Source organism: Anopheles nili, chromosome X (assembly GCF_943737925.1).
Source record: "Anopheles nili chromosome X, idAnoNiliSN_F5_01, whole genome shotgun sequence".
NCBI lineage: Eukaryota > Metazoa > Arthropoda > Insecta > Diptera > Culicidae > Anopheles > Anopheles nili.
In genome coordinates this window covers 6,458,930-6,471,019 of record NC_071293.1, presented here as the reverse complement: position 1 = coordinate 6,471,019, position 12,090 = coordinate 6,458,930, and the positions used below count along the sequence as shown (strand labels likewise).

Genomic DNA, 12,090 nt, shown 5'->3' with positions numbered 1-12,090 from the left:
CCTCTTTCCTGTTAAGAAAACTCAATTCTAATGGTGATAATCATGAATAAAAAACACGTTTCCCGTAAGCTCAAATCTTCTTGGCGAAAACACATCGATATATCGGACGTCGAGAAGTTTCTCGAGGAGCAACGGCAGGATGAACGCACTGGGCAGACGGAACTTCAACCCGACAGTGAGCTATTTCAAGAGGAAAAAAAGCCGCATCAACCAAAGGCAACGCTACGGGAGATTCGTAAGAAGAAATTTGATGAACTACCGAGATCCTTGCTACCGCTGGTAAACACATCGAAGGTTTCGGATCCGGTTGTAAAACGGAATGTAAAGAAAATCAAAACACCATTCGTTTGCAAAACTGCCGCCCCAGTGAAGATACGAAAACACTCAAGACCGAGTGGGATCGCCAAGGCAAAGAAAGAAGACATCTGGGCGCAGGATTCTATTCCCGAGGAACTTAAGAGTGAGTGGATTAACAGAGATCTGGTTTTTCACACATTAAAGCATGTCGGCAAGCCTCTGATAACCAAGCTACCTGAACGGTGCGACAAGTCTGAGAAGGAAATTCCCCTTAAAAAGAAGCTGCCTGCGGGAGGTATTAGCTACAATCCGGCGATTAATGATTACATTCGTCTGAAGAATAAGGTCGTTAAACAAGAGAAAGCCGTGATAAAAAAGGAGGAGCATTTCGACAGAGTTGTTACCAACATGATTAAGAAAATATCGCCAGAAGAGCAATACCGTTTAAGTATTCAAGAAATGTCGGAAGGATTGCTTAAAGCTGAAAAAGGCGAGTCTGAGGATGAAGAGGTTTCGCCCACTGATGCACCCATCGTCATTGCAAAGCGAAAGAAATGCGTATCCAAAATGAAGAAAAAGTTACAAGAACAAAAATTACAAGAAGCGAAGTTGCTCAAACAAGAGCTTCAAAAGTTTAAAGAGATTGATCGTGTAGATGAAATCAACAGAGAGATACAGAAAGAACAGACGAAAGCCTCGATCAAAGCAAAGAGAAAGGCCAATAAAACGAAAAAGCAAAACAACGCGCCGATCGACTTTATTGAGCCTGGCCAACTATCGGGAAGCCTGCGTACAATTCAACCATTGAATAATCTTATATCTACAGGAATTATGAAAGCTCGCAAGATTAGTATCCTGACGAAAACGCGTGCTGAAGTAGCGCGTAAAACTCGTCAACCTAAAATGGTGCGTTACACGCGAAGTTCTCATAAGGTCCCGCTTTCGGAACGTGAAGATTTATCTGTAAAATAAAACTCCATTATATTTTGATATTTACTAATAAAAATGCTTGTCTTTTTTATTTTTGATGTACCTGAAATATTTTAATCGAGCTACTCAATTTCACCATTTTCTTCAATCATTTAGTACTGCACTATATGAATTTTTTTAGTTAAAAATCGTCGTTGCTATTTTTCTTGGAAGAGAAAATATTGTTCGATTTTAAAATCCAGCTATTGATGTTGTCCGTTCGTTGAAAACTTAACGATGCCAAGTTCTTCATTCAAATAGATAACTGTCCTACATACGCCTCAGCATGACAGAGAAATCTTGTTATACCGTTTCTTTGCAAATATTATGTCGACTGTTCGTTAAAAACTTAATGAATGTACCATTCATCTTCATTCAAATGAAGTAAATAAATAACTGTCCCATAAATGCATGTAAACTGAGGTTTTCCTAGCGTTAAAAATTGCATGTATGCTACACCGTTTTTTAAATAATGCCATTAACTAAACTACGGGAAAAAAATATTTCTTTTATTTGAAGAACAATAATTCATCATCGTAGTTTAGGCTATCAAATTATCATTCATTTATTATTAATTTTCAATGTATGGTAAGTGTAAACTGTTTCAACCCCACTCAACATGAACGCAACAATGTATCTTCTCTTTTGCTAATAAACAAAAGCTTTCAATATTATTCGCGAATTATTCACTGTTTTTGGAATAATTTCAGCTTTCTATTTTTTCCAATTTTCAATCATTGTAATTAGAATGAAAATCAAACCATTTGAAATTATGTTCAGCGTTAAATAAGTTAATGTTAACTGGCGTTTATTAACTTGATTTCGAATTTTTCTTTGTCGACTTGAACTTTGATGGATTCAAATTTTCATATCAACCCGCTCCATTTGACGTTCATTTTGTCAAAGTTCATGAGTGTGTACGCGAGTCATTGTTTCGGTCGGTGTCTTGCTGGTGAAGATTTTCGTGGTTTTCAAATACTAAATGGCACCTAAACCATAAATTTTCTAGCTTTGGAGGATTCCCAAAGTGCACGGCATTGTAGATAACACGAAGGTGTGATATATCTCACATTCGATTGTGTACCCCTTGCTGTTTCGTGAAGTAATCCCAACGAACGAAGAAGAAGAACTAGAAGAGTTCTTCTCCGTTGGTCTCAAAACGCAGTTGGCTTGGGTTCCGCACTAGAGTGAAGATTCTTGCGAGTTTGCAGTGAAACAGCTCCATTTTTCAAACCAGTAATCATTGAAAGTTGCATTCCTAGCCAAACGCAGTATTTTACGCAGCAGGTTCGCCTGCGTGGTGTGGCCTTGCTGCTCGCCGAACGTTAAATTTTACGACGCAGTATCGGACGCTCGGGTGTGCTTTTCAAGATGGCGTGTTTTTCTTGAACCATCTTGGCACTAAATTAGCAAGTATTTTTACCAACAGTATCGGTAGGGGCGTTTTCTAAACGCAACTGCATCCGAGCATTCCACGCCAGAACGAGAAGGAGTGTAGGTAGAAATTAGTATAGCTTCGAAATAGATCGCTATCCCTCGAAATCATGATGGTGAGTGTTGGTGTGTCGAATTATCTGGAAGGAAATTGCTGCGTGGGTTATTCTTTATTTTTTTCATCACCGGGATCTCTTTACTTCTGCCTCATTTCGTACAGGATGTGAATCATGTGTTTAACGCCCCGCCCCATCAACCCGTGCCGTTGGAAGTCGAGGTGCTCCTGAAACGCTTCTATCACCCGGAAACGTCGAATGAGGAGAAGCAAGGCATCGAGGTCCAGCTACACAACCTCCAGCAGACAAGCTTCAATTGGCGGTTTTGCATCACAAACATGAACCGGTTCGACAGCCAGTACTTATGGTTTTTCGCCGCCACGACGGTAGAGTCGAAGATTAACCAAGGCTGGGAGTTCCTGGACGAGTACGAGCAGTTTCAGCTGCGCCAAGGGCTGTTGGATATTTACACCAACTACCCGGTGGATGTGCCGGCGCTGCAACGAGACAAAGTTGCGCAACTGATTGCGTTGGCCGCACGCCGCCAATGCCACATATTCCATGAGTTTGCCAGTCACGTGCCGGTTCTGCTCGACCAGAAGTTCATCCTCGGGCTAGCGCTCACACGTGCCATCGGCGATAGCGTAACACAATCCTTGAATTCGATTAACTCCCTGGAGCAGCGTGCGTTCCATCAAGTTATCACCTCGCATGCGTCCATGCTATTGCGCGCCCTAAATAAATACTGCGCCTTTTTCGTTGTGTGGCTGAATGGCGGAGTGACGGATTCGGCACCCGGTTCGATCCAACCGGCCCGTTGCCCGCAGTACTCATCGGAGCTGATGCACGTCCTGCAGCAGTACTTCACCTGGGTCGAGCTGTCCAACGTAGACGCGTCGATGATCAACAATGTCGCATTTATCTCACGCCGCTGGGACGTGAACCACGACATGGCCATATCGGCAATAGCGGCACTGTGCGAGCTGCAGTACCGCAACCAGAAGCTACTGCCGGAAACTAACAAGCAGATGCTCATCGCCATTTACGAGCTGTTGCGCCAGCCCCGGCTGACATGCGCCGACGAACTGTACCAGGACAAGGTGACGGAGGTCCTGCGACTGTTCATCGATCGCAGCTGGCCGTACCAAAACCCATCGAACGACGTGCCCGTGGACGGGATTTTGCGCCATATGCTGGAGTTTACCGTCAGCTCGTACGGTCCGAACGCGCTTGCGGAACGGCTCGCGATCTGGTCGAACATCTTCCGCGCCCATTATGATCTCGTTGATGGAGGCGAACACTCGCACTGGAAGCATACTGTGATCAAATACGCCTACGAGCTCGTTGCTATCACCATGAACAAGATGATGTTCCGTTCGAATCCCGACTTGGCGAGCCTCGACAATGAAGAAGTCGACGAAAATGTAAGCGCACTGTTTCTTGGGAAGGATGGTTACATTTGTCATACAACAAATGCATTTTTTTTCTCTTTTCGCTTCACTCCGTTCTTTTCAGGCCGAGACGGAGCTGCAGCACTTCTACCACGAGTGCATCGAGCTGATCATGAAGGCAATCTTCATGTATCCTCCCGCCCTGTACGACAAGGTGCTGGATATGGTCGCGACCGACGAGTCCTGCCCGTACAACCAGATCCTGCCCGTCTTCCAGGTGTTGAACCAGCTGGGCCAAGGCAACACGTACGCGATGTCGGTAATGCCAGCGACCCAAATGCAGCACCGTCTGCGGGATTTTGTCGCCAACAGCTACTTGATGGTGCGGTTGAGCGTGTTCCTGTACGGTACGTCGGATTCGCTCGATCGGACGATCCACCGCCTAACGGTTGGCCACATCGAGCTGTTCGTGCAGCTGAGCGAGAGTGCACCGGTGATTGCGGAGCTGTTTTCACGCTTGGCCCCGGTGACGCCGGATCTGATCGCTGGGTGAGTTTCCTGGACGAGGTTCAATTATCCTTTTTTACTTACGAGCGTATTCGTTTTCGCTTTTTATTTTCACCCCCCGTGCAGGGTCGCTCAATTGCTGGCGGCATTGAACAAGTTCCTACAATTAGGGCCACCGCGTTTCGATGCCAGTGCCCTGTTGAAACCAAGCATGGCACGGAACATGTCGATCGCACCGAGCCATGAGCTGAAGATGCAGTTGCTGATGCAGCTCCCGAAGTATCTCGTACCGCAGGGATGTTTCACCCCACAGCAGTGGAGACCCATCACGAGTGCGGTCCTTAATATCCTTTTCATGATCGCGGATTACGGCATGCTGGGCCATCAGACGTGTGCAACCGTGTTCGATGTGCTGCATCAGGCTGGCATTCCAAGCTCGAAGCTGACGCATCTCGATAAAGCGACTGCCACCATGCTTCGGCACGTGATTTCTCACTGTCTGCTTGACATGGGTAATGGCACGAGTCTTGATGATTCGACGCAACCGAAGAATGACGCACCGATGCTGCTGGAGCAGTACATTCAGTTTCTCGGACATGATCTGATCGAGTTCGAGCCGGCACGCTGGAACACGATGTCCCGTGCCGATCAGGTGGCCACCGTCGCTAGCCTATCGACTGAGATCGATCATATCACGGAGTTGATGAAGTTTTTCGCGCTGTACAGCAACACGATCCGTTGTCGGTTCTCGTACATAGTGCAACCGCTGGTTGAGAAGGTCCTGAACATCTTCCAGCGCACGATCAACCTCACGATGCTGAACGAAGAAAGCGCAACGGTTGCCATCGTCAGCTCGTGCAGCCTCGTGAACGGGTTGCTTGATTTTTGCCACGCCACCGTTTGCTGCATCCAAACGCAGCTCGGACCACGCTACGTCGAGGACATCGTCCAGCTGCTGCACGATATGTTCTGCGTCGAGCAGATGCGCGGCATGCAGCGGCTCCGTTCGCTCACGACGCTGCTCAACACCTTCCGCCACCTGGTGTCGCACCCGCACTACATGAGACTGATGCCGGACATCGTGCGCATCACCATCGACGACGTGATGCCGGTGATATCCGCCCGTGACCGTTACACGGAGAAATCGGACGCCAGTCGGCACGTGGATGCGTGCAGTTCGCTCTACAAGCTGCTGCACGATATGCTGCACCACCGTTGGCAGTACTTCGTCGAATCGAACGTGTTGCTGCGTGCGGAATCGGCGGCCGCTGGCGTTGCGGTTCCGCGCTTGCTCAACCAGCAGGAGCACTTTTTTGCGATCCTGAATGCGTACGGGTACGCGATTTTGCACTGCCCGACGTACTCTGGGGTCGTGCGCACGGTGCTGGCCTCGCTGGAGATGCTTGGCTATCGGCGGAATTTGTTTGCGTTGCCGTTCTTTAGCGAACATATGCTGGCACAGTTTATGCGCTCGCTGCTCAAGCTGGTGCTGCTGGAGACGGGCTCGGTGTATCAGGAGCAGGTTGTTCCGTTGCTGCACGCCATGGCACGGGTCAATGCCAGCAAGCTGAACATGACGATCTTCGAGCTGGGGCTTTGCACCGATACGCAGCGACTCGAGCGGCTCCGGGACGCGATGGTATGGAGTGCTCTTTCTTTTTGGAAAACCACCTCAACTGACTTGTTTGATCCTTTCACTCATCACCTCTTCCAACAGGACCTGCCAACCTTCCGGGCGCAAATGGATCAGCTCATCAACGACTCGAGACTGTCTCTTCGCTGCCATCAACCGTAAATGGGGCCCTCGCTAACCCCCTTTATAGGGACGTGCCGATCTCATTGCATCTTCTAGCTGCTTCGAGCCATACAATGGCGGCCCTTCCAGTGTGACACGTGTGACGCTGTGCTACTTTTCCTTCCAAGGTGGTTTCTCCGCAAACCCTGCTCCCTTTGCTCTCAGTAGACACACGTTAGGGTTTTTTTTTCACACACACGACACACGTTAGGCTAGGTAAGAGGATGTAAAAAGGGATGAGGGGCAGGGGGGGTTAAGTGTCGCATTTGCAAGCATTCGTTTCCTTTAAATTTCATTACTTTCTTTTTTTGCCTCAACACCTCCGCGGTGAGGGCGTATTATTACTATAGCATTAGCTTTAAACAACCAAGATTAGTTTTTGCCACGGGCCTGCCCGTTATTGGTAAGCGTTTTGCTTTGATCTCTGAGCGGGAAAGCGTTAATTAAGCGCTATCGATACAAAGAGCGTATTTCTATCGATTTCGCGGATCGTTCACCAATGGCATTTCAGTTTCACTCTTTTTTACGCACAGACAACAACCGACGGTTGCGGATGTAAGGATTGTTTTTTTTTCTTTTTGTATGTGGTTAAAGCACCACGTTGAATGGGATTATTCCCGTTTTTTCTTCCTCTCTGCTCAACCCAGCACCGACAAACGCGAGAACCGAATTTAGGATGCAGCAATCTGTACCCAGCATTTGTTGCTGCTTGTGCGTTTCGTTCGGTGAAAGGAGCATTATATTATTCTATTTAACCAGCATGTTGTTCTTTTGTCTTTTTTTTCGTCTACACCGTCGCGTTCCATATTAACACAATATCAATTTTTGTTCACGCATTTCAATCGTTTCCGGCAAGAGATCGAAGGCATTTTGTTCCTTGCTGTTTAGTGCCTCCAGGCGCAAAGTTTTACATGCGGATTGTTTTAGTTTTATTAGTTTTTTTTTGCTTTGCTTTCAATCAAACGGCGACACGCCTTATCATCTCCTTTTTGGAGGCAGATTTTGGATTTGCTCGATGTTAGGCTTCACACAGCATGGATTCACCAGAGGTGGCGCTTTTTCCAAGGTCCCGGGGGCCGCCGTTTGGACCACAAATTGGTTTCAATCTAAGCTCTCTAACGCGCCACCCGATTGCCGGAGATACTGTGCTGTTTGTCTTTGTCCAGTTCGCCCATTCGTTCTGTATTCCATCCGGTTAAACGTTCGTTTTGTCGTCGCGGTAATATTTGGGGATTCTTGGGGTAAAACTTAAGCATTCGCCGAACGCATTTGAAGCATTTGCGAGACTCTCCGGCGCTTAGTTCCGGAACGTTCCGTACGCAAGAAGTGAGACGACCGAGCGGACCACCAGTCAGACGAATTCCATGGATTTAAAGCAAACACGAACGTGATATAATTTTGACTTGTAATACTGAAATAAAACGTGAGTAACGAGCTGGTGTTTGCCATTCGCTTTCTGTTTGTTTCGGTAGCAAGCATCGTCCTCAATCAAAACGCGCCGTATATTTCGACAATCAACCGCTAGTGTTCACTATCAACCCGACGCTGATATCAACAGGATGTGGAAATGTTGCAACAATCAAAACTGTACACTAATCGTTCTACTTTTAGCTATACTTATCCCAATGGAGGAAATGCAAATTGAATTGCGAAGACGGTGAAGTTTATGGGAATCTTTGTTGTTTTTAGGAGCCCGTGATACTTCTAAAGGCTGTAGCCACAGCATGCTTCTTGGAGGAATTCTCTTATTTATCGCTTTCTACTGTCCGTGACACGAGCCGGAACCGAAAGCAGAATATTACATTTACATAGGACGATATGCATTTAAGCAGGATTGAGCTTCTGAAACCTTGCTTAATTTTAAATTTATGGTTTCACCGTCGCCAATGCAGGAGATATTTATGCGAGATAAGACGCAGCTCGAAAATGTGGCCCCGTTGACTCGAAACGGGATTGGCGATAAGCCTTGGAAACATAGTTATCATGTTAACATGGAAACCTGAATAACATTGCCTTTGAACATATGATTTTTTTGTGCGTAGAGAAGTGCGCACTTTAATCGCTCGTGCATTATTGCTTGAAGCTCAGATAAAAGAAAATATGTGGCAATACGTACCACATTTTTGCTGTTTGTGAGGAACGTTTCTTTCGATATATGAAAGTGTTTAAAATCATCCTTAAGACGTTGCTCTCAAACCTGAATTGACTAAATACTTTTTACTACCAGTACCCGAATGGTACCAATTCAAAAATCGACATTCTGTTACGGTATTCCATTTTGTAATATATGTAATGGTATTTTTTTGTCTCGATGAACGGATTGATGCATACATTTGCCAAGTTTGAATATGTATACTGGCAATTCAGAAGATAATCAAGCATATCCGAGATAATACGCTGATGGAGTGAGAATAAGGTTATTCTGTAACTTCTAAAAAATGCGACGACAAGCTTCAATGGTCGTAATATTTACATATGATTTATCCGTATGTAATTATGACCACACCATCATCTGATTTTTATCGAAACAACCATCTTGAAACTTATTACTTCTGTTAAAAAAAACGAAAAATGTAATAAAACAAAAAAAGGTCCCGTGTTTTTTCTTCGCAACCGGTAAGTATATCGATTTGTTCAAATTATCCCAATGTTTCTTACAAATGGAAAGCGATGAAATCAACTTTTAAAAACAGTCAAATTGAGTTAATGTATGCATGCTTGTATCATGAACAGCAGTTCTTACAACTCGAGCCCGATAAGGCTACGCGATAATTGCGTATAAATAGAACGCATGAACGTTTGTTTACTCTTTTATTTGAAGCAAAAAAGCAGCGCAATTTTTTTCCTAACAACTTGAAGTAATTATTATAGCGATCGACTCATTGCGGCTACAATGGTATTCATAGGAGCTCGGTATCGAAATGGAACCGATCAAAAATATAATTAACCAAAAAGTAAAACAGATAAAAAGCTTACAAATGTATTGTTTTACTATTTTTGTATCTTTTTGATTGTCGAAACACGCTGTTCCGCGTCTTTAAATAATGTGTTGAACGAAAACAGGAATATTACATTTAAAAAAATGATGAAATTTAAGGCTCATATGTTGTACATCAATTTGACACATGTGCTGTCAACAGGAACGTGTGGTCTTCGCGGTTGTTTGTCGATCATATTGTTGTAGCGACGTAGTCGAACAGTTTTTTTTTGTTTCAATTGAAATTGAATGTAAACCCTTTACACTAGCGGACGGGATTAGTTGCCAACGACGTCGCGATCAGTAAAGCATCTAAAAAGGTCGGTTGACTGTTGTTTGATGTTGCAAATGTTACATTTCTGCTCGGTTGTGGTTGCTTTATTCTACCACTTGTATCTCGTTACAGTTGCCGGTACCGGAAGCAGTAGGCGGTGCAGGTGTAAGATACAACGTGGACGACACATTCCCCGGTTTGTCGTGGAATTTAAACGGTTCCAGTGAAATGTGCTGACAGGAAGCACAAGCAAACAGAACCGAAACACTTTCCTGGGATATCGTAAAACAAACCAAAGCATGGCGCTGCCAAACATCCTCGTTACCGGTACGTTTCCGGGGTCCGGATTGGTGATAGTCGTGGCTTATTGCCTTTTTTTATTTTGCACCCCTTAAAGGCACCCCTGGCACGGGCAAATCGGAACTTTGCCGGCGGCTGTCGGAAAAGCTCGGCTTCCAATGGCAGAACGTGAGCAGCATCGTAAGCGAAAACAAATTCGTCGAGGAGTACGACGAGGAGTTTGAGTGCCCGGTGCTGGACGAGGACCGGTTGCTGGATTTCCTCGAACCGCTGATGCAAAAGGGTGGCCACTGTGTCGAATACCACAGCTCGGAATTCTTCCCTGAACGCTGGTTCGCCGCAGTATTCGTCATCCGGTGCTCGACCTCGCTCCTATACGATCGCTTACAAGCGCGCGAGTACGGCGAACGCAAGATCAAATCGAACATGGAGTGCGAAATCTTCCAGATCCCGCTAGACGAGGCACGAGATGCGTACCGGCGAGAAATCATCTTCGAGCTGACGAGTGACACCGAGCAGGATCATGATGCAAACTTGCAGCGCGTGCAGGACTGGCTGGACCAGTGGAAGGCGAAACACAATAAATTGTAATCGACCCTTCGACCGTTTACGCTGTGCACACCCTTTTTTTGCGTCTCCGGAAGGTTCTCGGGAGTCATATTCGGTCGGCAAATGACGGCCCGGATCTATCGCGTTAGGGCACTTTGAAAGACACCATTTCAAAGGGTTAGTGGGTTGAATAATGGAGCGCAATTATTATTGATGGCGGAACGCCAATCTGGGATCTCGGGCGGAGCGTACGAAAATAGAACAACTGCGCATCTGGTCGCTTAAAAGCCGGCCCAAGTGCACCTTCCAGGCTGGGTTCCTCACTAACACCACTACCAGCAAAGGGGGAGAGGGTGTTCGCAGGGCGAGTGCTCTTCGGTACATCTATTTCTGGACCACCTCAATTCGGATCGGCCCAGCTGGCGGATTCGCTTACAGCGATCAGGATGCGAACTCTAGATCCAACGGAATTAGGTGAGCTCATAATTCGGGCATGTGAACAAATAACGTAAAACGTGCTACAAGCGCGAAACCTGTGCCTTTTTTACACGCTTTTGTGTTACTTTCACAGCCATCATTGTGCTTTTGCACACGATCCATAGTTGGATGTTTCGATAGCTAGATTTAGTTCAATTTTAGATTTTCAAACTCCGTAGCACATGCTTAAAAAGCCCTATCAGGCACATCGACCTTTGAAATACAAAATTGATTAATTAACATGAACTTTTGAATATGCTAGAAGGTTATTTCTTTACTCATTTACACGTGATTCAGTTATTAATTATTTTCTGGGGTACTTTCACGTGGTCTCCTGCGCCCTTTTAAACCTCTGCGCCGACTGGGGAGATCAATCTTCAGTTATAGAGCCTGTCTGTTGTCTTTTAACACGATCGTGGTAACATTTTCATCTGTAACGGTTAACTTTTCATACATCAACGCATGAAGTAATTAAAGCCAATTCTTTAATGCTTCGATTTAAATCAGTATATTGATGGATGACTCCAAAAAGCCTTACAACACCTTACAGCATCAGCGGATCACATATAAAAAAATATCGTGACGATATTTGCATAACAAAAATGATGTCTACACATAAATTATAGATTGCGCGAAGCATGCATCAGCCATTGAGTCCTTTAACAGTTTAGATGAGTGCTAATACAAAAGAACATTGGATAAAGGAATGCAATGCAGACACATATTACTGATCACATCTTATTTAATCGCTCAAATATTATAATGGTCCAGTCAGCATATCCGAATGTCCTGTTGGAGCTTAAATCTTTTTTTCGTTGTGTTTGTCAAAAGAGCAAAACAGCTGTCGTCAAACGGTAAGGTCCATCAAAAGAAGTGTTATTGGAAAAATTGCCATGTGTAGGGGCTTTCGGATGGTACAACCCACAACGTACTACAGGAACGCAAGGAGCAGTAGGGAGGCCACGACACTCTTGCGACTCCCCCCCCCCACTTTCCAGTCCAGGGAAGCTCTGTTTATGCGTAACATATTTTATTATACTCTTTTTCCTCTCATAAAATACTTT

The 12,090-nt window shown here is 45.4% G+C and overlaps 2 protein-coding genes across 2 annotated transcripts; both read left to right on the top strand.

Annotated features, from left to right (window-relative positions):
• The first annotated feature begins 2,810 nt into the window (after positions 1-2,810).
• Positions 2,811-6,597, top strand: LOC128728568 (exportin-6-B). Its single transcript, XM_053822196.1, has 5 exons — positions 2,811-2,816; positions 2,921-4,180; positions 4,272-4,696; positions 4,781-6,293; positions 6,372-6,597. Exons 1-5 carry the CDS (start codon positions 2,811-2,813, stop codon positions 6,447-6,449), a joined length of 3,282 nt encoding a protein of 1,093 aa, XP_053678171.1. The 3' UTR covers positions 6,450-6,597.
• Positions 6,598-9,903: 3,306 nt separating this feature from the next.
• On the top strand, positions 9,904-10,596 carry LOC128729092 (adenylate kinase isoenzyme 6 homolog). The gene is made up of 2 exons (XM_053822743.1): positions 9,904-10,027; positions 10,098-10,596. Exons 1-2 carry the CDS (start codon positions 10,000-10,002, stop codon positions 10,589-10,591), a joined length of 522 nt encoding a protein of 173 aa, XP_053678718.1. The 5' UTR covers positions 9,904-9,999; the 3' UTR covers positions 10,592-10,596.
• Positions 10,597-12,090: the final 1,494 nt, after the last annotated feature.

Bases quoted from the DNA above. Each gene is read 5' to 3' on its own strand.
- LOC128729092 (XM_053822743.1), top strand. From the start codon at position 10,000: ATGGCGCTGCCAAACATCCTCGTTACCG. The intron at 10,028-10,097 runs GTACGTTTCCGG...CACCCCTTAAAG, and splicing joins GCCAAACATCCTCGTTACCG to GCACCCCTGGCACGGGCAAA.
- LOC128728568 (XM_053822196.1), top strand. The intron at 4,181-4,271 runs GTAAGCGCACTG...CGTTCTTTTCAG, and splicing joins ATGAAGAAGTCGACGAAAAT to GCCGAGACGGAGCTGCAGCA. The intron at 4,697-4,780 runs GTGAGTTTCCTG...CCCCCCGTGCAG, and splicing joins ACGCCGGATCTGATCGCTGG to GGTCGCTCAATTGCTGGCGG.